The following is a 24,799-nucleotide window of genomic DNA, read 5'->3' on the forward strand; positions in this document are numbered from 1 at the left end:
CAGCTTCTCTGTTCTCTTCAGGCGGATGGCACTACAGAGGATGACTTGGACATTCACGATGACCGTCTGTCTTACCTATCGGCGCCAGGTAGCGAATACTCCATGTATAGCACTGACAGCCGTCACACTTCTGACTATGAGGACACGGACACGGAGGGTGGAGCGTACACTGACCAGGAGCTTGATGAGACGTTGAATGATGAAGTGGGTCTTCCCACGGAGCCTGCCATCACTCGCTCTTCAGAGCCCGTGCGAGAGGACCCGCCTGTAATTCAGGACACTCCTGGTTACCCTGGTTATCAGCACCCTGTGCAGCCTGACCCAGCCAGCCGCATAGACCCCGCTGGGTTCAAGATGGCAGCTCCACAGCAGGTAATATTTGGATCTAACTTTGCATGCTAGCCTTTCCTGGCTGTACCTGTCAAAAATGAGTTTACTTTTAGAAGTATCTGACTGCAGAAATAGGTCTTTTTGTAAGGATTCAATGTTTTCAATGTTGTAGAAGCTACTGGAAAGTTATCTATGCTAACCACAGTATTGACAGTTGTACTCTGGATGGTTTAAAACGGCTTCAGTGTAAGGAAGCAGGTCGTGGTGTTGGAGTGAGCTGTGCTTGGCAGGCTGTGTTATAAATGTCTCTTAACAATACTTCACAGCAAGATGAAGCTGCTCTGCCAATGCCCTCGTTGCCTCCGACGGCGGTAGCGCCCCCTGCTGTTGAGCAGCCCGTGCAGCTAGAGGGTATGCACCTAGAGGAGCCGCCTGCTGCAGCCGCAGCTCCTCAGGCTGACTCACTTAGCAGCCCCAGCCCTGCCCCTGAGCTTATTCAGCCCCCACCAACACACGAACCCCACCCGTCTGGACTGCCTGGTCCAGAACCAAAGGTACCCGCTGTTTCACCAGCCACTTGGACCGGGCCTGGGCCCCAGCCTGCTGTTTTAACTGCCTGTCTTCTCGCACATGCTTTCCACTCGCTCTCTGCATGACATGCCCACACTGTGTGACTCACTGAGCCCACTGTGTGCCTCTGGCTCCCAGAGAAAATGTGCTAGTCCACATGCACCACAGTGGGCTGAGACCAGAAGGACTGGTACATCTGAGTCTTTGACCAGGGTGAAGACATCCACAACCAGCCCTAACTGTTGCCTCTTACTTCCTTTGCATGGCTCCTAATGTTTTTGGGTTCCTTTCAGCTTTAACTCTTCTATAGAAAACCGACAGTAGCATTTACATTGGCATCATAGTAGTTCTGTAGATGTGTTGTCTGTTGTAGTGCCAGTAGTTTGACGTTGCATTAGATGCAAACTGAATGGTTGCATGATGAAAGCTAACCTGCAGACAGTACTCTTGGTAATGACTCGCATCAAGCAATTCTCCCTATGGAAAAACTTAACGCACTGCATTATGTCTTCTGTTTTTTGTAGTTGTGGACTGAGAACCTTCTTCCATAGGAAGCACTGTAACTAGTTTCGCTGTCTACAGGCTACACATCATATGTTTGAAATGAGGCCTTTCAAATGTGGAAATTGTTAAGTCACTAATTATGAAACACGAAGATTTTAAAATCCAGTTGTGCTCATATAGATTTTGATCATTCTTGAAAGGCATCTTGTCAAACAGGCATTCAGGTCTCTGATTAATGGATAAGATTTGCTTGTGTTATTGCACTTTGAATTGATACTGTATTTGTTTAACTGGTATTCAGATTTTTCTGATCATTTTCTGATTTTGGTTAATGTTCAGTTGTTCAAGGTTTTAGTTTATTCTCAGTACGGTATTGAAGTTACTTTTACTCTGATGTTGGGAAAGCATTTTCCATGATTGCTTCATGCACTTTCAATGATGGCTGTTAAAATCGCAACATTACGGCCATGCGTTAGATGTATTTTTTATTTTAATTAAGCTGTGTTTCTTTACAGATGTACAAGAAAGATCTGTACAATATGGAGGATCCTGTGCGAATCAACCATGGCCTGAAGCAGTCTCTGAGCTACAGTCACCAGCCGCCGTACCAGGACAAACAGCCATACCGCGAATATGACCACCCGCCTTATGGATACGATGGAGGCGGCTACACAGAACCAAAGCCTCACACTGACTCTCACCTGCACTACGACAACCGTGTGCCTCATTACAACGAACAGTGGCCCCCCTACGACCAGCAGACCTCACCCTCCCAGCCTACAGGGTACCAGCCGGGCCACCAGCAACCCATGGGCTACAGCCCCCGGTCACCCTACGAGGATGGACCAGGGAGGGACTACAGCCCCCCTCAGCCACGTTACGATGAGGCCCCTCCAGTGGGCTATGATAGACGCCACAGTAAACCTGGGCCAGTTCGTTATGATGAACCACCTCCAGCAGGATACGATGCCCGTTCTCCTTATGAGGCTGAACCTCATGGCTTCCCCATTAATTCACCTCGATCACCAGAGCCTCCAAAGCAGTATTACGGTGACTCTGCTCTAAGGCCAACCTACATGCCTGGACCTCCAAACCGGGGCTATAAACCAGGGATGCATGAGCCTATGATAAAGTCTGAACCCATTTCCCCCCCTAAACCAGAGACCCTCCCCTCGCCAAGTGAGCCAGCCATCAGTCCGGGCTCTAAACCTCTCCCTCCTCCACCCCGAGAAGACCTGGATGAGGACCCAGCCATGAAACCGCAGTCAGTGCTCAACAGAGTCAAGATGTTCGAGAATAAACGGTCTGTTTCTATGGATAGGGCTAAAGAAGGTGGAGAGTCATCAGTACTCAGGGTGAGTACAGTTGTCACTTCAGTGGGGCAAGAAGTACCTGCACTACAAAGTTACACAGTTATAAACTTTTTTTGCTCTCAACATACTATACACATGCTCTGTGTTGTTGGAAACAATGATTTGCATGTGTGTGTATTCAAAAAAACCTGGCTTTGGCCTCATTTGGTGTCCACAGGAAATGGGGCGACACATGGCATTTTATATCGTATCCTCTTGATACAGCGTATATACTGTAGCATTAGCTATTGTATGTTGAAATGTCCCAGGCATAAGGAGTCACGGGAGCAGTGAAGCATCCATCTGCATTAGGGGTATTTTAAGGCCACTAGACATTTTTCCACACTAGACATAAATGATGATTGAAAGTAAGTGGGTGGATATGCAGATTTTTAAAGCAATGCTACATAAAGAGCAAATTATCATTTTGTAATTGATAAAACTGCACTGTGCATGCTTGTTTTAGCCCTGACACGGTTCCATATACAGTATCCTTATTCATGCCATCCGTTCACGTGAGCAAAAGTCTGGATCAGAAGCCCTAAAGAGACGCTTTCTGCTTTTTCAGCCTGCAGATGTTCCTAAACCTGTAAGTGCACCTGGCCCAGTTCTCAAAGCAAATTCCCTCAGCAACCTGGAGCAGGAGAGGTCCACCTATAGGTACGTGTGCCTTGTTAAAGCACAGCTGGCTACAGCGTGTGAAGGGCTAATCTCTCTCTCATGATGTGATTCAGGCTCCATCTAGTGGAAGTAACTCACTGTAACACTAGCTACAACTTACTCCGGAGCAGGGCCGTGTCACTGGGCTTCCCCTTGACACATGCCACTGTTTAGGTCTCTGCAGTGGTGTCATCTGTTTCACTTGCTTTCTCTCCAGGGCTCCCGAGCCACAGAAGCCCCACACTAAGCCTCTGGATGATGTAGTGCGCACCAACCACTATGATCCAGACGAGGATGAGGAGTACTACAGGAAACAGTTGTCCTACTTTGATCGCCGTAGTTTTGACAGCAAAGCCATGGGCCAGCCTCCCCCGGGTATCAACCGCTTCCATGACCTGCCCAAACCATCTCAGCTGGCCTACCCCTACAACAGGTATAATAAGACGCTCCATTGCAGCAGTGCTGACTTACAGTATGGACTAAATCATCACTATTTGCTGTTTTTTGTGTTGCTATTACAGAGTTGAGTCTGTAGAGAAGGTGAGCCCAGTGGAAAAACGATATGAACCACTACCGCAGATCAGCCCCTCCTCTCAGTACGGGCCTCCAGCCTCCACCATCCCACCCAACACTCTGCCCAAACTCAGCCCCAGCGACGGTAAGCTTGTCAATGTTTCCTAACAGCCTCTTAAGCTTCATCTATGTCTCTATTTTATTTAGATATCAGGGATGTGACACTTGTGTTAAATAATTTTATGTTCTTTTAAAAAAGTAGGTGGCTTGTTATTAAATCAATAAATAATTTCTTGTATTTAGATTCATCTTCATCAAATAAAATATTCTTACTGTGTTATGTCATTTGAACTGTCATGTTTTCGGTTTCAGCTAACTCTATACCTGAGCCCCTGAGCTCACCCAATCCTAAACCCGAGCTGGCAGCTCTCAGGCTGAGCAGCAGGGATGACCCTGCACCAGTGGGCTACCTGTCGCGGGGCCTCCCTGACAAGTCTCCTGTCAACGGCACGGATGCGGCGCCTCCAAAGACGCATCCTCCTCCCCCTCCCACTAGTTATAACCGCTACGTCCCCAAGCCTTACACCAGCTCTGCCCGGCCCTTTGAGCGCAAGTTTGAGAGCCCCAAATTCAACCACAACCTGCTGCCCAACGACACACAGGTGAAGACAGACCTCCTCAGCAAGTCCTTGGTGGGCAACAGTAGCGGGAAGCCTCAGCTTTCACCACAGCCCCTCGATCATGACAGTGGCCTGGACACCTTCACACGCACTATGGACAACAGGCCAAAGTACCAGCACAATAACATCAACGCCATCCCCAAGGCCATTCCTGTAAGGTAAGACATTCATAAACGTCCCATCCAGCAACTTTTTTGGGGGGTAATTACTGAGCTGCTGAGCGACAGAATGAGACTTGTTTGTTCACCGAGGGGTTGCTCCGATGTCCTCTGCTTTGCTCTATTCTCTACCTACACTGTGCTGATCAATGATTCTTTCTTCGGCACCTCCATCCCTTAGTCCCAGCGCGCTGGATGATGATGACGAGGACGAAGGGCACACAGTGGTGGCCACTGCCCGGGGCGTCTTTAACTGTAACGGAGGGGTCCTGAGCTCCATCGAGACGGGTGTCAGCATTATCATCCCTCAAGGTGCCATACCCGAAAGCGTGGAGCAGGAAATATACTTCAAGGTGTGCCGGGACAACAGCATCCTGCCCCCCCTCGACAAGGAGAAAGGTCAGTGCTGCACTTTACTACAGTGTCTTTATATCCTGAATATGTGGGAAACAGGGTGTTATAAACAAGAAATCAATAGGAGAAGAAAGAAATATGTGCTTGAGATAAAATGTACCCAAAGTAAACAAGAAAGTGTCATTAGAAAAATGTTGATTTGGTACTTGATTTAATTATGATCCGATAACTGTTCATTCTAACTCACCTGACTGGCTGAGAAGTCTTTCTCTCCTTTTTATTGCCTGCCTGTTTATTTGCTTGGATTCAAACCGCGCTGTCTCTGTACAGGAGAAACGCTGCTAAGTCCGCTGGTGATGTGTGGCCCTCATGGACTCAAGTTCCTGAAGCCGGTGGAGCTGCGCTTACCTCACTGTGCGTCTATGACCCCTGATGGTTGGTCTTTTGCTCTAAAATCCTCCGACTCCTCGTCGGGTACGCTGTCCTCTCTCTGTCCTCCTGTGGTCTGTGGGCTTGTTTTGACGATTACAGAGGAGAGTTTCTCCTTCTGAATCACTTTATTCATCCTACCTGTTTCCATATTCCCCCTCATTTCTTCACCATGCATGCACTGTGAAAACATGTCCTGTGTTATATATGGGTTTTACAAAAGTTTATGTCAAAGCCACGATGCATTGCCACTGGAGCTCAAAATATCAGTCAACACAGGCAATTAGAAGAAACATTACTATATTTAGTTCAGATTTTAAAGTCATTTTTTTCAAGCAAAAAATTTTCTTTTTACAGTTAGTTTTCTCATATCATCACTGCCTTTTATAACTATAGATTAACCAAATTACTCCACATCCTTGCTATCAAGTATCATGAACTAATCTCGGACTCACGGATGATAAACCTACATCTTTCATTTCTGCACTAACTGAAATCATGCTCTTATTGACACGAGCTTAACTGATTTGTTTTGAGCTTCTACAATCTTTAAGGAACAGCTGTTCCCCAACACCTGACTCGTTCTATTACTTTATTTCCTGCAGGTGACCCCAAAACCTGGCAGAACAAATCTCTCTCTGGAGACCCAAACTACCTGGTGGGTGCAAACTGTGTGTCTGTGCTCATTGACCACTTCTGAAGAGGGCGACAGCTGGCCTGTTACTGAATGTGATGAGCAGGGGTCAGCGTTCGTCCCTGCTGTGCTCCCTTCACAGTGGCGGGGTGCACAACGCTCCATGAAGTACGAACTTGATATTCTCACATTGTTTACTGTGCCCAAAATTAAAAATAAAACTAGTTTAAAAAAAAAAAAAAAACAATGGTAAAAAGCCCACACACAAGACGAGTGGGAGGAGTCCAGCGCCCCAAAGCTGTACTCGTGTCCATTTTGTATGGTTTTGTTTCGGTGCTTTCAAGGCTTGCAAAAAATAAAGATTAAAACAAGTTATTTAAACAAAGGAACTGAAGTTGGAATGCATGACCAGTGGCAGACTGAATAATCTCATTTTGACATTTTATCAAATTTTGTAAAGGTCAGAGCAGCGCAACATGAAGCTGAATTTTAGAGACGTGTTTAATAATGCAGTGGGATTTTTTGCATAGTGTTTAAAGAAAAAGAAACTCACAAACAGCAAAGTTGGTATATGCAAAACTTTTGTTTGTGAGTTGTGTGGTCATGCGTTTCAGTCGTGAAGGATCTCTGAGGAATTGAGAAATGCTCAGCCTGACTCATAAGGAAGACATACAGTAGGCATCATAAAGATTAACACATAATATGAAGAATGAAGGTTAAGTATTAGTGTCGGACGCCCGTCTGCTGTGACGTCTCTGTTTCAAACTGATGTTTTGTAGCAATGTTTTACCGTAGATAAATATACTGACTTGATTTTACAAACTCCTGCTGTCTAGAGATCTATGCATGTGCTATGACTCAGGTCCAGAAGCCTGCTACTACTAAGTTCAACACATAAAAAACCCCATCGTACACTGCAAGCAGTGATGCCTTATCTGCATATTAACTTTTCAGTGAAACTTTAAAAACATCGATCCTTCAGTTCTAGCGATCACTACGGAAGAAAACATTGTCTCAGCATTCTCTCATAAACGGTGAACTCGGATTTAGCACACGAGAAATAATTGAGGCTGATGAAAAGGTATGCTTTCTTTTACTGCTATGCATATGAAATCTGAGGAAATACAAAAAGCTAGAAAGATGTTTAAATCGTGGCTGTACATATTGCTAGCATATGGCCTTGGTTCTCTGTAAATGAACTTTTGTACATCTTTGTTATTTTGTATAAAACAGAAAATGTTTGTTTAAAAAGAGAAAGCAGTTACATTGGTTATGTTTGTATTCTGGTTATACCCCTGAGCCTTGGAACTGACATAAGCAGTAATAAGTCCGACTTTTCTACCAACATATACACAAACACACTACTTAAGGCATTTTTAACAGTCAGAAAACTTTTTATTCTTATTTACAAATAGAGAAGTGCTTGGTTTAAATGGTTTTAAAAGATCTACTTGAGGGGGTCTGCTGTGACGAGTGGTCCCTTCCTTTATTTGTGATACTGGATGCTGTATTGTGTGCCCTGAAATGTATTTTTGTACTAATAGACAATTTATTATGGCACATCAGTACTATTTTCTTTTGATATAACACTGCTTCAACTCAACACTAGTTTCTTTTCCCGTGTGGCTGACATTTTTATTTATTTAGATTTTTCTTCAGTTCAACTTTTTTTTTTTTTTTTTTGCGACACATTTCTAAGTATACCACTGTATTAATAAATTCATTTTTAAAGTAGCTGCTCCTTGGATTTGACTGTTGTGTTGCTCTAAACGTCCAGATGTTTGACATATCAACGCCCACGTTCTGTGTTCACAGCTGCTACGCTCAGTAAAGAAATGAATCAGGCATAATGTAGTTTCCTTCAGTTGCTTTATTGACCCCTGCACATTTCAACATTTGTCACATGACAAAGCATGTGACAAAGTCTGAGTACTGTTTAAAGTCAAAGGTTTGTAGGTCAGTCACCCCGGCGGCGAGAACACTGGCAGCTTTTAGGAAAACAGCCTGACACGGGCAGACTTCCTTTGTCACAGTATAAAGTTGTAGTTTAACAGAGTGCACTCCTAGGGTCTAATGCGCCACATCAGTGCAAAGGTTCAGTGATAAACACACAGGTTGCATAATATGGCAAACACAGATGTACATTAACATTTAGCTGCTGCAGTGGTTGATGGGTGTCTGCGACTCCAGTTAATCTTCATGCTGTATGTCTCTATGGAATCTGTCTGACTGTTTGGAAATTAGGAGTCAGGGGGGAAAAAAAACAAGGTTTTATTAGTTAAAATGCACGTTTTGTATAAAACTAAAAATCAGTGTTAATTCAGGAAAAAAAAGTCCCTTCAGACGTGGTGAGTGTAAATGAAACCGTCCCTGAGGTTATTGGGGGGAGTTGAAGGTCCACATGTGAGCCGGTTTGTCACCGTGAGTCACTGGCTGCTGTTACTGTTAGAGTTTGATTTTCTGGGAAACCACTGCCCTGTAAATCTCCTCGGAAAGGGGAATGTAAGTCTTTTTCTCTGTATCCAGGAAGTACAAAGGATCTCTGATGTGAGCGGGGTTGAATCCCTCCTCTACCAGCTTCACCTTCCTCATCTTGAAAGTCCCAGTCATCTCGAGACAGGGCTACAAAACAGAAGTTGGGAGAGAAAAAATGCACATTAAACAGTTCATTTGTCCCAGTTCTGAAATAGTTTCTTCTACATTTATTCAGTCTCTAGCAGGCAGCTGAGTCGCTCTGAGCCCCAGCGGTCTCTGCCCATCCAGTCCGGTGAAATGCACGTGGTGGGAAACGGGGTCAGAGTTACGCGGTCAGTAAACGCATCGGCACGCGTTCCACCTCCGCTCCCTGAAGCTGCAACGAGCGCCACCGAATCACCTGAATCCGGAGGAACCGCGGCCGTGCGTAGGAGGGCAGGCAGCTGACGACCTGCCTGTAGGTGCCGGCAGCGTCGAACTCGCCCCCTGCCAGAGTCAGCGCCGCCATGCCGATGCGCCCCTCGTGACCTGCGGTGAGAAAAGGCACAGTGTCTGCAGCTCATTTACGTGTCCTGGGCTGCTGTGACATCACGGGGGAGTTGAACGCTTGAGAAATCAGAGATCACCTTCTACTTTAACGCCGTACACGTTCGCCTCCAGAATGCAGTCGACCGCGGTGAGAACGTCGGCGACCTCCGACGTGGCCACGTTTTCTCCCTTCCATCTGCGCGAAACGGACAAAACTTTGAGTGAGCGCAGCTAAAAATTCAGTCCCACGGGATAAAAATACCAAATTCTAGATCCTCGACGTGAAACAGGCCGCGACTCGCCTGAAGGTGTCGCCGACTCGATCTTGGAAGTAGACGAAGTTGTCGTGGTCGAAGCGGAGCAGGTCGCCGGTGTTGAAGTAGAGGTCGCCCTTCTTCAGGACGTCGCGGAGCCGCTTCCTCTCCGTCTGCTGCTGGTTGCCCGCGTAGCCGATGAAGGGCGACCTCTGGGTGATCTTCCCCACCAGAAGCCCCGTTTCCCCTGGAGGCGTGGGAGGAAAAGGGTTCGAGTACGAAACCGCCACGAGCCCCGGGGGCCGCGTCCGCGTCCGACGCCCACTCACCTCTGGCCGCGCGGACGCACAGACCCTGGGCGTCTCTGACCGGCTCCTCCTTCTCGATGTCGAACTTAATGAGCGCGTAGGGGAAGATGAGCTGCAGGCAGTGGAACAGCATCATCATCATCTACATCGCATGTTGGGTCGGAACCAGGAGCCGCCCGGCAGAACCTGCTCCGCGCTCTCACCTTGTGGACGGGGTTGATCCGGCCCACGGCGCCGACCTTGGCCGTGTAGTTGATGAAGCCGACGTTCCCCTCCGTGGCGGCGTACAGCTCTCGGACCTGGATGTCGCCGAAGCGCTCCAGGAACTCGGACCACACGTCGGCCCGGACCCCGTTGCCGATGGCGAGCCTCACTTTGTGGTTCCTCTCGTTCTCCCTCTGCGAACGGCGAGAGCAGAGGAGGCGTGGGCGAGCGGCCCCCGTGGCGGCGCCGGTGGACCGGCGGCAGCTCCTTTACCTTGGGCGCGTTGCAGAGGTAGCGCATGGTTTCGCCGATGTACTGCACCACGGTCACGTCGTGCCTGCGGCAGTCGTCCCAGAACTGGGAGGCGGAGAACTTCCTCCTCAGCACGGCGCTCATGCCTGTTCACGTCACATCACATCACACACCGCCACCCCCGTGCGGACCTGGTGACCCCCCCTCCCCACCCCCCCTTACCTCGCTCGATGGCCCCGGCCAGGCCGATCAGGAAGCCGGCGCTGTGATACAGCGGCAGATTGATGTAGAACACGTCGTCCGCGGTGACGCCGGACGCCGCCTGGACGAAGGAGGCGGCCCACACGCGCTCCTGGGTCACGACGGCCGCTTTGGGCAAACCTGAAAGCAGAGCAGAGCTCGGCTCAGCCGCGGGCACCGCCTCGGCGCCGGGGGCGGCCCGGGGGGCGGCTCGGTCGCGTACCTGTGGTGCCCGACGTGTAGATGTACAGCGCCGTGCTCTTGTTGTGGACGCGGGCGCGCAGGTCCCGGGGCAGCGGCCGGTCCGAGGCCTGGGAGATGGCGGCGGAGAGCGCGTGGACGCCCTGGACGCCGCAGCGCTCCGACAGGATGTAGACGCGGATGCCCTGCTCCCTCAGCGTCGGCAGAACCTCCTCCACAGCCTCCAGCAGCTCTGCAAACACACCGAGGCCGTCGGATCTATAGCACACGGCTGTTGCGTAACGCCCGCATGAGGCCCCGGCCTCACGTTACCTCAGCCCCCCCCCCCGGTTTACGAGCGCAGGAGGGGCCGAGGACACGGGAGCTCCGGCGTCGGATCATGTGGCTTCTACACCGACAGGACGTGTCTGTGCACGTGCCGGCGCGTTGCACATGAGTCGCGCGGAAAGCGTGTTCCTGTTCTCGTGTGGATGAGCTTCAACCGAAGCTCATAGGACCACGTATACATGAACTGGTTTCCTACACATTGCACGGGCATGTTGTGCGTTCCAGTTGGATCCCGTTGAACTGCTCTGTCCACATGTCTCACCTGCAGGATGAACCCGTGCTCAACTGTGGCCTTTGAGCGGAGATAACAGTCATATGCGCCATTAAACCAGGACTTGGACTAACTGATGACTGGGAGTGTTTTGCTGCAGCACTGGGCTCCGGTGCTGCAGCAAAACACACTCTCTACCTGATGGGTTCTGGACCCGGGGTCAGCGGGTTTAATGCGGCCTCAGCAGCAGAAGCATCACCTGTGGGGTTCATTTTTGGGTCTAACGTAATGACGTCATGCTCCACGGACGCGCGGCTTCGTTACCTGGGGAGACGACGATGACCTTGGCCCCGCAGCAGGAGAAGCAGTGCAGCAGAGACTTGGCCCGGATGTTGAAGTTGAGCAGCGCCGCCGGGCAGCCCAGCTTGGCCAGGCCGAGCCAGGTCCACACGAAGCACGGCTCGCTGGGCAGGAACAGGGCCACGGTGTCCCCCTCCTGCAGCCGGGCTTCGGCGCGCAGCGCCCGGGCCACTTTGCTGCTCCGCCTGTCCGCCTCTGCGTACGAATAGTCCCGGCCCTCAAAGTGCAGGAACAGCTTCCCCGGGTGGCTCCGCACCGCGTCCAGGAAGCGGTCCAGGATGCTGTAGAACGGCCTGGACTTCTTGTACCTGTTGAGCCTGGCGCCGAGCCGGAGGGTCCTCATGATGTACACGGCGTCGTCCGCGAAGTAGGGGAAGAAGGCGGTGAGGAACGACGCGCACAGGACGGCGAGCCCGACCACGGCGGTCAGCCACGCGTACATGCTGTCTGTGAGAGCGAGCGACGGGAGCTGCAGACGCGCCGCGGATCAGCGGTTTGTGGCAAAGTTCGGCCACTTTTAACGGGGCGGCGCGCTCCGACCACGCCTTCACCCCCCCACCCCCCATGGTTAGTTTGAGATCTGGACGTTTCCACGTCCGTCCACTGATTATTGCTCATTTCTGTCCATGTGCGGCTTTTGCTGTTGCGGCATGTGTTGCTGCAGGCTGCAGCTGTGGCGCAAACGTCCACCGACGAGCTGTGACTGAGTTGCAAACGTGAAAACAAACAGAATTTCGCCTCCATCACGACCCCTAGAGGCGATGATGGGTCACTGCAGGTCACGTCCTGGTCATAAAGAAGAAGTCAGACCGCAGATGGAAATGACAAACGGGAATCTGAGCGAGGGTTGGACGCTTGTGAAGATGCTTTTCTATCTCTTTATTATCACACATAAAACTTCCAGAACAGACATCGTGGTGAAGCAGCATATGCATCAACAGTTTTAATAATAAATAAGACACTTTTCAGTCTTAGGAATGAATGTTTAATAAAGCGTTTAAAAAAACTTTTAATGGAGAGGAACTAATATAAAAATCGATCAGTTACATCTGGATTTTTCCGGATGTAAAAGAATTAAACTACCACAATAACTGTGCCACTGTGCTACCGCCACTGCTACACATGCAGAAGAAAATGCAGAAGAAAAAGGTGGTGGCAGTGGCAGGATTGTAGCTCCTAAAATAAAACTCACCTTTTATTGTTATTTACAAACATATGTAAAATGTAAAATTTTGTTCATTTTTATCAATAAATAAATAATATATAAATAATAATAAATAAAGAAGAAAATAAAGAAAAAAAACTCATTGTGCTCAGCTTGTCAGTCAGTACTCAAATGTGGCCCATTACCTCATAAGTAGGTGGGAAATTATTATTATTAAGTGGCTCTTGTAGAAGGGAGATACCAGAAGGTTCCAGGTTCAAGCCCACCATAGTGTGTACTGAAGTTTTTCCCATCCTCTGAGGGATCCAAACCCCCTTTCATGGGGACATGAAACCTCAAATGTGGCCCATTCCACTGCTTGAGAGAAGAAGCTTCACTCGCTCGATAGCCAAACACATTAATTTACATGCATTGAATACAAGCGAGCGCGCCCTCCATTCTGTCACAGAAACACATAGGAAAAAGATTCTGTGCTGCCTTTTGACAGACCTTGGACTTTTTAAAAAATTTATATTGGGCCCCACAGTACCAATGTTGGTACCAATGATGGTACTGTGTGTTTTTCATGTCTCCATGAGAGGGGGTCTGGATGACCACAGTCATATGTTTGCAGCCTGGTGTTCTGAGAAGGATGTCTCCAACTGATCGGGTCTAAAGAAACGATTAACTGTTCTTGGTGTTTGCTGCACAGAGAGGACGCAACCACGGATGAGTCGCTTTGTTACCTGGGGAGACGACGATCACCCTGTCTGAGACTCTTTTTACCTCTAGAACCTTGTTCACAAACTCCCCCTTCAGGATCACTCCTTCCCCGTTTTTCTTCCTATCTACACGTGTTTTGCTGACTTCCACCTCGTCTCCTGCACACACAGTACATCTACCTTTCTTCTCTCCATCATGTCTACCAGCTCTCTGCCATTCCCTTTTATTGTGCCAACCTTAAGTGTCCCTGTTCTCCAATCTAGCCTCCTGCCTTTCCTCTTCTCTCTCTGTCCACAAACACGTCCTGCCTTCTCTCCTTCTTCAACCAACAGTAGTCCAATTTTCACCAGCACCTGCAGGTTAACAGCATCTGTGGCAGTCGTTGTTAATCACGACCGAGCCGGTATGAAATTCTTATGGTAATTCACATGGTACTGGATACCTTCCATATTTTTCAAAAATACTTTAGTATTAATATTACTCTAATATTTACACTAAAATATTATTTAAGAATATGCAACACAATTATGATCTCATAAAAATGGTTGTGCTTTGTGAAGCGACGAGCTGTGACGTCATGAGTTACAAACACGAAGACAGAGTATTTCGCCTCCATCACGACCCTTAGAGGCGAGGATGGGTCACTGCAGGTCACGTCCTGGTCATGAAGAAGTCAAACGCCAGATGGAAATAACAAACAGGAATCTGAGCGAGAGTTCGACGCTGGTGAAGATGATCTAATTGTTTGAAGAAAAACTTTAGCTTCTTTGTATTATCACACATCAAACTTCAAGTCATCACTTCCAGAACAGACATCATGATGAAGCAAGATATGCATGCAGCAGCAGTTTTAATAATAAACACAAGACACTTTTCAGTATTAGGACTAAATGTTTAATAAAGCGTTTAAAAAATGTAAATGGAGAAAAACTAATATAAAAAAATCGACCAGTTACATCTGGATTTCTCCTGATGTAATAGAATTAAATATTTCTGATGTGAGCGGGACATAATTCTGTGCCTCTTTGTCCAGAAAGTAGAGCGTATCTGTTATTTGGTTTGGATTGAAGCCCTCCTCCCTCAGCTTCAACTTTGTGTGCTTGAATGTGCCGGTTACGTCGAAGGAACTCTGTAACGATCCCATTAAGAGGAAAATGAAGGAGGGGCTTTCACACAAATGCTGAAATGTTCCAAATGCTCCGTTAAAGTCGACGCATGGAGTTAGACGTACCTGGATTCTTAAAAACCGGGGCCTCGCGTAGTCCGGCAAGAGGTTTTTAACATGCTGCCAGACATCTGTCGAGTCAAACATCTGTCCGTCTCTGAGTGCGAGTGCTGCCATCCCCACCCTCCCTTCCTGACCTGGAGGAAAAGACTGCTGTGACTCTGTTCCATTACAATGTAAAATAACCTGGAAAGTCTCCAGTGAATCCAAAACATCAGCAAGAAGCAGAGTCAAACAAACCTGGTACTTGAACTCCGTATACACAGGCTTCTTTAATGCAGTGAGCCAGGGTCATGACGTCACCCACTTCCATTGTAGACACGTTCTCTCCTTTACATCTGTTGACAGCACATATGTATGGTGTGCTGAATGTAAAAGGAGCACCTATAACTAGTTTTCCCACATTTAACTGAATGACACAACATGATTTCTCACATTTAGTTAAATGTGCAAAAGTCTAAATGTAAATGTTAAATATAAATGTAAATGTTAAATGTAAATGTTAAATGTAAATGTTAAATGATCTCCGGGTGTAAACCTGAATATTTAAGTATACTCCACCCGCTATGATCCCAGATCAGTGACGCGGACTCAAACACGTCAAACAGTATGCATAGCTCCGCCCACATCTGATCTCAGGATTGGTGGGCGATAATACTGGAGAGAAGCCTGAAGTCGAAGCCATCATGGCCGCCAGCTCCTCCCGTTAGCGGAGATTGAACGGGCTGTAACGGCAGGTGTGCGGGCTGAGGCTCCGCTTCAAACTGCTGTTCTGTCGTAAACACCATTAACGGGGAGTTAAGTAGGTTTAAATAGAACATTTCTGTGGCGCCGGTGGAGAATTAGTTGGCTAACTATACTAGCTAGCCGAAGTTACTTCCACGCTATAAACATTCCAGGTCAGATGTGGGCGGAGTTTGCGCGCACTGTTTGAGGTGTTTGAGTTCGCGTCTCTGATCTGAGACCAGTGTTGTTTGAGGGTAGGGGTGGAATAAACTTGTCATGGAACGCTCGGATGAGGACCCAAATGCACAGCAAAACACAGGTTGACGGTGATCAGACGGTGGTTTATTCCAGGTATTAGGCAGAGGCAGCGTCAGGAACAGGCAAGGTTCATACACAAAATCCAGCATACAGCACCAATTCGTCAGGCGGAGAATCGTGGTCAGGCAGGCAAACGAGTTCGGTAACGTGCAGAGCAGAGAACGGGGTACACAAAACACGGCCGGACAGGAACAGCGAACTGGGAACAACGGTAAACACACAAACAACGATCTGGCAAATGATGACGGTGACAGGTGGTGCTTAAATGTCCGGGAAGTGATGATGAATGAACAACAGGTGCGTGAACTGAAAACCGGAAGTAAGGTTAGCGTGAGTGTGATGGACTGGTAAACCGGAAACTATCAAACTAAAACAGGAAGCGGAAACTGGAACCCAAAACATGATGATGAGACAGAACAACAAGGTGCCTTCAAGATAAAACTAAAAACAGAGCCGGAACCTGACAGTACCCCTCCCCCTAGGGCGTCTTCCACGGCGCCCACGGAAGCCCCCCTCCCCAAACCAGGGCGGGCGGAGGGCGGTCTCAGGAGGAGGGACCGAATCCCCCTCCCGCAAGGCAAACAAGCAGGGTGGGCGGAGGGAGGACTGGAGGAGGGTCAAAACGAGAGTCCAGGGGTCCCTCACGAGGGTGGTGGCAGGAGAGTCCACCACGACGGCTGGCGAGGTCCGGGAGAGCAGAGCTGAGCCCAGCCCCCTCCCCGACGGAGATGCTCCGGGGATCCCAGTTTCGCGGCGGACGACGACGGCAGAGACCGCGCCATCGTCGCGGCAGGAGGGGACGTACCCCAGGCGAACGGCCGTGGCGGTGACGGAGTCGAGGCGGACGGCGCCGGAGGAGGCAGCGCCATCCAATCACCAGGAGAAGCCGAGGGCGAGGCCACCAGTCCGGCAGCCGAGACCAGGACGAGGCAGGAACCAGCGGCGTCCTCCTTGGACCACCGCGACGAGGAACCGATGCAGGTGCGGCCAGAGCCGGGCCGCCAGGAACCGATGCAGGTGCGGCCGGAGCCGGGCCGCCAGGAACCGATGCAGGTGCGGCCGGAGCCGGGCCGCCAGGAACAGATGCAGGTGCAGCGGGAGCTGCGACGGGAACGACCCCCTCCTGGAGGTCCGCCGGGACTGCGACGGGCGCGACCCCCTCCTGGAGGTCCGCCGGTACTGCGGCTGGCGCGACCCCCTCCTGGAGGTCGACAGGAACTACGACGGGCGCGACCCCCTCCTGGAGGTCGACAGGAACTACGACGGGCGCGACCCCCTCCTGGAGGTCCGCCGGGACTGCGACGGGCGCGACCCCCTCCTGGGGGTCGACAGGAACTACGACGGGCGCGACCCCCTCCTGGAGGCCCGCCGGGGACTGCGGCGGGCGCGACCCCCTCCTGGAGGTCCGCCGGGACTGCGGCGGGCGCGACCCCCTCCTGGAGGTCCGCCGGGACTGCGGCGGGCGCGACCCCCTCCTGGAGGTCCGCCGGGACTGCGGCGGGCGCGACCCCCTCCTGGAGGTCCGCCGGGACTGCGTCGGGCGCGACCCCCTCCTGGAGGTGCGCGGGGACTGCAGCTGGCGCGACCCCCTCCTGGAGGTCGACAGGAACTACGACGGGCGCGACCCCCTCCTGGAGGTCGACAGGAACTACGACGGGCGCGACCCCCTCCTGGAGGTCCGCCGGGACTGCGACGGGCGCGACCCCCTCCTGGGGTTCGACAGGAACTACGACGGGCGCGACCCCCTCCTGGGGGTCCGCCGGGACTGCGACGGGCGCGACCCCCTCCTGGAGGTCCGCCGGGACTGCGACGGGCGCGACCCCCTCCTGGAGGTCCGCCGGGACTGCGACGGGCGCGACCCCCTCCTGGAGGTCCGCCGGTACTGCGGCTGGCGCGACCCCCTCCTGGAGGTCGACAGGAACTACGACGGGCGCGACCCCCTCCTGGAGGTCCGCCGGGACTGCGACGGGCGCGACCCCCTCCTGGGGGTCGACAGGAACTACGACGGGCGCGACCCCCTCCTGGAGGTCCGCCGGGACTGCGACGGGCGCGACCCCCTCCTGGAGGTCCGCCGGGACTGCGGCGGGCGCGACCCCCTCCTGGAGGTCCGCCGGGACTGCGACGGGAACGACCCCCTCCTGGAGGTCCGCCGGGACCGCGACGGGCGCGACCCCCTCCTGGAGGTCCGCCGGGACTGCGGCGGGCGCGACCCCCTCCTGGAGGTCCGCCGGGACTGCGACGGGAACGACCCCCTCCTGGAGGTCCGCCGGGACTGCGATGGGCGCGACCCCCTCCTGGAGGTCCGCCGGTACTGCGGCTGGCGCGACCCCCTCCTGGAGGTCGACAGGAACTACGACGGGCGCGACCCCCTCCTGGAGGTCGACAGGAACTACGACGGGCGCGACCCCCTCTGGAGGTTCCGCCGGGACTGCGACGGGCGCGACCCCCTCCTGGGGGTCGACAGGAACTACGACGGGCGCGACCCCCTCCTGGAGGTCCGCCGGGACTGCGGCGGGCGCGACCCCCTCCTGGAGGCCCGCCGGGACTGCGGCGGGCGCGACCCCCTCCTGGAGGTCCGCCGGGACTGCGGCGGGCGCGACCCCCTCCTGGAGGTCCGCCGGGACTGCGGCGGGCGCGACCCCCTCCTGGAGGTCCGCCGGGACTGCGTCGGGCGCGACCCCCTCCTGGAGGTGCGCGGGGACTGCAGCTGGCGCGACCTCCTCCTGGAGGTGCGCGGGAACTGCAGCTGGCGCGACCTCCTCCTGGAGGCGCGCGGGAACTGCAGCTGGCGCGGCCTCCTCCTGGAGGCCGGCGGGCGCTGCGGCTCCGAGGGTGACAGGAACTGGAACGGCCGCAACATGGCCGACAGGGACAGGAACAGGGACTGGAACGGCCGCAACATGGCCGACAGAGGCTGGAACGGCCGCAACATGGCCGACAGAGACTGGAACGGCCGCAACATGGCCGACAGAGACTGGAACGGCCGCAACATGGCCGACAGAGACTGGAACGGCCGCAACATGGCCGACAGGAACAGGAACGGCCGCAACATGGCCGACAGGAACAGGAACGACCTCTACTTGGCCGACAGGAACAGGAACGACCTCTACTTGGCCGACAGGAACAGGAACGACCTCTACTTGGCCGACAGGAACAGGAACGACCTCTACTTGGCCGACAGGAACAGGAACGGGGACAGGAACGACCTCAACATGGCCGACAGGAACGGCCGCAACACGGCCGACAGGAACTGGGACGGCGTCTCCTCCGGAGCCGGCATGACTGCTTACAGCTGCCGAGCTCGACGGAGGAGACGTCGGGCCTGATCGGGTGTGCACAGCACCCGTTCGACAGATGGAGTCCTCTGACTGGGATAAGGCCTGCGCGTGACTGGACTGAACCGGGACAGGAGCGTGACTGGACTGAACCGGGACAGAGCTCGACTGTACTGGGCTCGACTGGACAGGGCTCGACTGTACTGGGCTCGACTGTACTGGGCTCGACTGGACAGGGCTCGACTGGACAGGGCTCGACTGGACTGGAACCTGAACTGGGCTCGACTGGACTGGGCTCGACTGAACTGGAACCGGGACTGGGCTCGACTGAACGGGAACCGGGACTGGGCTCGACTGGATTGGAACCTGAACTGGGCTCGACTGGACTGGGCTCGACTGAACTGGAACCGGGACTGGGCTCGACTGAACTGGAACCGGGACTGGGCTCGACTGAACGGGAACCGGGACTGGGCTCGACTGGATTGGAACCTGAACTGGGCTCGAGTGGACTGGGCTCGACTGGGCTGAGACCGGGACTGGGCTCGACTGAACTGGAACCGGGACTGGGCTCGACTGAACTGGAACCGGGACTGGGCTCGACTGAACTGGAACCGGGACTGGGCTCGGCTGGACTGGAGACTGAACAGGACTCGGCTGGACTAGAGACTGAACAGGACTCGGCTGGACCGGAGACTGAACAGGACTCGGCTGGACCGGAGACTGAACAGGACTCGGCTGGACCGGAGACTGAACAGCTCGCGGCTGGACCGGAGACTGAACAGCTCGCGGCTGGACTGGAGACCGAACAGCTCGCGGCTGGACTGGAGACTGGGCAACACACGACTGAACTGGGGACTGGGCAACACACGGCTGAACTGGGGACTGGGCAACACACGGCTGAACTGGGGACTGGGCAACACACGGCTGAACTGGGGACTGGGGACCGCATGAGTGCAGGAAATCCTCCCAGCGGAACAAACATGGAGCTGGGCAGGTTGGTGCAGACACAACGGTGCGACGGGGCGGGGAGGAGGAAACCGAAACCTTCGGTGGTGCGACCGGCGCTGGCGTGGTGCGGAGCGCGTCGCTTAGCTCGCACAGCCGCTCATAGAGGCGACGAACACTGGGGCGCTCCAACACGCTGTCATCGTCCTCCAGCGTCAATATCGCCACCTCCACGGCGCTGCGCTGGTTCCTCGGGGTAACCGCCCGTCGGTAATCCTCCGCGAGGATTTGAAAATAAACGCGTAGGTCACTGGGTAGCTCGGCGCAGGTGAACTCCATACTTCCTCGCCGGTGAAGGAGACTCGCCGCCAAAAAAAAACAAGGAACAAAACAGTCACTGACCTGGGCGACGGCTGAGTGCTGGCTGGGTCCAAGTCTGGCCAGATCGTTCTGTCATGGAACGCTCGGATGAGGACCCAAATGCACAGCAAAACACAGGTTGACGGTGATCAGACGGTGGTTTATTCCAGGTATTAGGCAGAGGCAGCGTCAGGAACAGGCAAGGTTCATACACAAAATCCAGCATACAGCACCAATTCGTCAGGCGGAGAATCGTGGTCAGGCAGGCAAACGAGTTCGGTAACGTGCAGAGCAGAGAACGGGGTACACAAAACACGGCCGGACAGGAACAGCGAACTGGGAACAACGGTAAACACACAAACAACGATCTGGCAAATGATGACGGTGACAGGTGGTGCTTAAATGTCCGGGAAGTGATGATGAATGAACAACAGGTGCGTGAACTGAAAACCGGAAGTAAGGTTAGCGTGAGTGTGATGGACTGGTAAACCGGAAACTATCAAACTAAAACAGGAAGCGGAAACTGGAACCCAAAACATGATGATGAGACAGAACAACAAGGTGCCTTCAAGATAAAACTAAAAACAGAGCCGGAACCTGACAAAACTTGCACATTCATGAATATTCAGTCTTGCACTCGGCGATCATTTAACATTTACATGTAACATTTAACATTTACATTCAACATTTAACATTTACATTTAGATTTTTACACATTCAACTAAATGTGAGAAAACGTGTCATTTAGTTAAATGTGAGAAAACTAGTTATAGGTGCTCCTTTTACATTAGGCAACCCATACATATGAAATAACTAACGGTGCGTTTATTCAGTTTCAAGCTGCGCTGTCAGACGTGAACTCACCTGAACGTGTCTCCAGTGCGATCAAGGAAGTAAAGGAAGTTGTCCTCGTCCTTGCGCATCAGGTCCCCAGTGTTGATGTACACGTCTCCCTTCTCGAACACGTCGTGCAGCTTCTTCTTCTCCGTCTGTTCCGGGTCTCCCAGGTAACCGTAGAATTTAGCCCTCTGGGTGATGCGGCTCACCAGGAGCCCGGGCTCACCTGGCGAAGGTCCACACAGTTAAATGTCGCCAAATGGGAAAAATGGGAATATTTATTTCCTTCAGTGGGAAACAACCTACGAACCCTTAGCTGCTGCCACGCACAACCCAGATGAGTCCCGCACAGGTTCTCCGTTATAAACGTCGTATTTGATCAAACCGTACAACCTCTGCAAGACAAATAAAGGATCCAAACTTTGCCTTTTGAGCTCTCACGTCAAACCGTGCGATGGAGAAGACGCGCTCTACCCCGTTGAGGAAGGTGTGTCGCCCAACGGAACCGATCTTCCCCACGTAGTTGGACAGAGCGAAGTTCAATTCAGAGCCTCCGTAGGACTCTGTGATGCGAATGTTGCCGAAGCGCTTCAGGAACTCTCTCCAGACGTCCGCTCGCATCCCGTTGCCTATTGCGAGTCTGAGCGAGTGACTTCTATCGTTGAGTTTCTGCCAGAGAAAATGGTTGAGCGTGTTTCCGTTATAACGTTATATCATATTATAATATTATATACTGTAATATCAGTGCTGTGACCCGCACCATACCTTCGGTTTGTTGCAGAGGTAGCGCATGATTTCCCCAATGTACAGTATGACAGTGACATTATATTTTCTGCAGTCGTCCCAGAACTGAGATGCAGAAAATGTACTCTTCAAAGCAACTGTAAAGCCTACACACGGGAAAATGAAAGCTTCAAAGATGATCCGCTGCGTAAAAACATGTTGAATCCACGACAGTGTTGGTCGCTTTTCCTTGGTCAAATCAGCCGTCGCTACAGTTGAAGTGCGCGGTTCGTGTGATACTTACGGTAATAGTGAGACAGGACGTGAAGTTGGAAATTATATTACATCTGCTAAATATAACCTACTGTAAATGCAAAAATTATAATTGGATAGAATTTACTGTTTATGTTTGTAAATACTCACTAATGAAATTTATGAAATACAATTGGCCCTTTCACAAAACTTTAATAAATAAAGGCAATTAATTAAATAAAATTAATAAAACCCGTTCCTCCACAGTTCTTCTTAGTACTTACTGGAATACTCTTACTACTACAGCAAATATCAACTCATTTTACTGTATAGTTTTGGGATAATCTATTACTAAATTATCCTACAGGAAACAGCCTTTACATCAATGACATGATAAAATTGGTTCCTCAAATTAGTAGAAGACCGTTCCATCACGGTACTTATAAGTACTTCACTGACTACTACCACAGCAAATATCAACCTATTTTACTGTTTAGTTTCGGAACAATCCATTACTAAAGGTCAAAGTTCAGTTATTGATTGGTTCCTCAAATTAGTAGAAGAGCGTAACATCACAGTACTTATAAGTACTTCACTGACTACCATGTTATGTTATGATGCCCTTGGAGTTAAAGTGGGTATGTTCTAGTAACGCTACCGTCGTGATTCTGTGTGATCGTTTATCAGACCACAATAAACACGTTGACTTTAACAATGCTTTTAATTAGCCTGATATGTAATGCAGTTGTTAGACAGGCTTAGATTTCAATGCAGGATCTTAGTGCTTCCCACTGATCAAGGAGGCAGACGCCCGGTGTTGCTGTAGAATCTCTCAAGATGTCACCAATACCAAAGACACGCAGACCAAGAGAGTAACGTCACTCTCGTCACTTCTGTCTGATAATTAAATATAATTAAAGTCATCAGTCAGTGGACTAGCTTGTTGCTGCTTGTGGAGCTTACAGGATCTACCGTTTGACGTCAAAGGACTGCGACAACTTCCTTGTTCATTAGCCAATCAGAGTGTGGATGCAAATTAAGGCCCCAAATTATAAGTGTAAGCATGGTATAGCCAAGTCCACACGTACAAATCTGTTTACGCATGCACAGATTGGTTTACAGATGCACAGATCGGTTTACGCACGCACATAACTAATGTGACCCTAATTTGACTCCATACAGGTCTCTTCTCAGTGGTCGCAACGCTGTTACCGTAAGTATCGCAAAAATAGTGCACTATATTGATGGCTGATTTGACCAAGAAAAAAAACAAACCCGTAAGTGTAAGTACCCCCGTTAATGCCTGCGACGATTCCAGCGAGACCAATGCTGTGGTAAAGAGGGAGGGTGACGTAGAGCACATCGTCGAACGTGGCGCCTCCCAGCTCCAGCGACCACGACAGGTTCCACAGTCTGGAATGAGTCATCACTGCCGCTTTGGGGAGTCCTGTTACAAACGAGAATGTGGTGCAGTTATGGTTTTACTGTTGTGTGCTGAGCGTCGGCACCTGCAGCTGCCCACCTGTGGTTCCTGACGTGTATATGTAGACTCCTGGACTGAGCAAGGTCACGTGCGACCTTAAATCCTTGGGCACGGGTTCAGACGAGGCCTCGCTCATTTGGTCCGCGAAATTCTGAATTCCATCGGTTTTAGAGTCAGCGAGGCTCAAAACCGTGACCCGCTGTTCCAAGAGAGTGGGCAGAACCTCCTCCACAGCATCCTGCAAGTCTGCAATGGAACCAAAGGAACACACTGTACCTTCATCTGGAAACTGTTGATAGAATCTTCATTGATTTACTTACAAATGTGGGACAGAGGTTAACATAGTCAGGCATTAAAAGACCTGAATTCAAGCAACTTTGTACTATTACTGATGCTCATGATTGGATGCAATAATTTACTGTCCGAAGTGAATTTAAGACGCTTTGGAAAGCGACTCAAAGAATGATATAACATGTATCAATATCAAGGTATTATCCCGTTTCAGAAACAGCACACATCTGGTTGTAAAGGTTAATCATGCCCTGATAACATCACTGACCTGGCAACCACTAAAACCACTAGATGACCATCAGAACAGTTGTTACAGCTAAGACTTTCTAATCAGCTTTATTTCATTAAACTAATTAACCACAGAACAAGGTTTTGGTCCCTGCGCACAGGAGACGAGCATCCACATTTTACCTCTGCCCACCACCAGAGTTTTGGCTCCGCTGCGGTTGAAGCAGAGCAAGAGTGACTTGGACCTGATGTTGTAGTTGAGGAAGGCGACGGGACATCCGAGCTTCACCAACGCCAACCACAGCCACACGAACATGGGCTCGTTTCTGTGGAACAGCGTCACCGTGTCTCCTTCTTTGACGCACCCGCTGCGCAAAAACGCTCTGGCGGCTTTGTTGCTGAGCTCGTCCGCGTCCTTGAAGGTGAAGGTTTCATCATTGAATAAGATGAAAGGTTTGTGAGGGTGCGTCTCGACTCTCTCCAAGAACCGGTCCAGGAGGGTGTAATTACTCTGCATGAATTTTGAGATACGGCGCACCAACGTTAACTTCTTGATGAAGTGCTGCACATCCTGGATGAAGTACGGAAAGCGGAATAAAAAGGCGAGACAGAGCACAGCGGGCAGCGCTATCCAGAGGAGGAACATGCTGATCAGAGAGGGAGTCCAGTCACTAGCGTCTGCGTCAGGACAGTTTATAGTGGTGACAAAAAAGAAACACGGAGGA

At 51.2% G+C, this 24,799-nt stretch overlaps 3 protein-coding genes across 16 annotated transcripts in view; 1 reads left to right on the forward strand and 2 right to left on the reverse strand.

The window, feature by feature from the left end:
- Positions 1 to 6,452, forward strand: part of tjp1b (tight junction protein 1b) — a 45,191-nt gene extending 38,739 nt beyond the window's left edge. For 9 of the 14 annotated variants that reach the window (XM_055509785.1, XM_055509784.1, XM_029153194.3 and 6 more), the window contains 10 exons: positions 22 to 372; positions 657 to 884; positions 1,920 to 2,759; positions 3,325 to 3,416; positions 3,634 to 3,849; positions 3,938 to 4,074; positions 4,302 to 4,767; positions 4,949 to 5,166; positions 5,452 to 5,595; positions 6,156 to 6,452. In XM_055509785.1, coding sequence (XP_055365760.1) covers positions 22 to 372; positions 657 to 884; positions 1,920 to 2,759; positions 3,325 to 3,416; positions 3,634 to 3,849; positions 3,938 to 4,074; positions 4,302 to 4,767; positions 4,949 to 5,166; positions 5,452 to 5,595; positions 6,156 to 6,250 — 2,787 coding nt within the window. In that variant the 3' untranslated portion in view covers positions 6,251 to 6,452. The remainder of the gene's footprint in view (positions 1 to 21; positions 373 to 656; positions 885 to 1,919; positions 2,760 to 3,324; positions 3,417 to 3,633; positions 3,850 to 3,937; positions 4,075 to 4,301; positions 4,768 to 4,948; positions 5,167 to 5,451; positions 5,596 to 6,155) is intronic. The other 5 variants (XM_055509787.1, XM_029153205.3, XM_055509786.1 and 2 more) reach the window with 4 other exon arrangements.
- A 1,582-nt stretch (positions 6,453 to 8,034) lies between these two features.
- LOC114857083 (long-chain fatty acid transport protein 2-like) lies at positions 8,035 to 12,210 on the reverse strand. Its single transcript, XM_029153217.3, has 10 exons — positions 11,509 to 12,210; positions 10,669 to 10,878; positions 10,428 to 10,586; positions 10,227 to 10,351; positions 9,953 to 10,147; positions 9,771 to 9,861; positions 9,490 to 9,688; positions 9,286 to 9,383; positions 9,060 to 9,187; positions 8,035 to 8,806 (listed from the first exon to the last, which is right to left on the reverse strand). Exons 1-10 carry the CDS (start codon positions 11,984 to 11,986, stop codon positions 8,630 to 8,632), a joined length of 1,860 nt encoding a protein of 619 aa, XP_029009050.1. The 5' UTR covers positions 11,987 to 12,210; the 3' UTR covers positions 8,035 to 8,629.
- A 2,064-nt stretch (positions 12,211 to 14,274) lies between these two features.
- On the reverse strand, positions 14,275 to 24,799 carry LOC114857085 (long-chain fatty acid transport protein 2-like). The gene is made up of 10 exons (XM_029153219.3): positions 24,258 to 24,799; positions 23,595 to 23,801; positions 23,364 to 23,519; positions 21,863 to 21,987; positions 21,572 to 21,766; positions 21,408 to 21,492; positions 21,125 to 21,323; positions 14,877 to 14,974; positions 14,643 to 14,773; positions 14,275 to 14,540 (listed from the first exon to the last, which is right to left on the reverse strand). The coding sequence occupies exons 1-10, from the start codon at positions 24,718 to 24,720 to the stop codon at positions 14,364 to 14,366; spliced, it is 1,836 nt and encodes a 611-aa protein (XP_029009052.1). The 5' UTR covers positions 24,721 to 24,799; the 3' UTR covers positions 14,275 to 14,363.

The sequence above is a fragment of the Betta splendens genome, chromosome 6, assembly GCF_900634795.4.
Source record: "Betta splendens chromosome 6, fBetSpl5.4, whole genome shotgun sequence".
Lineage (NCBI taxonomy): Eukaryota > Metazoa > Chordata > Actinopteri > Anabantiformes > Osphronemidae > Betta > Betta splendens.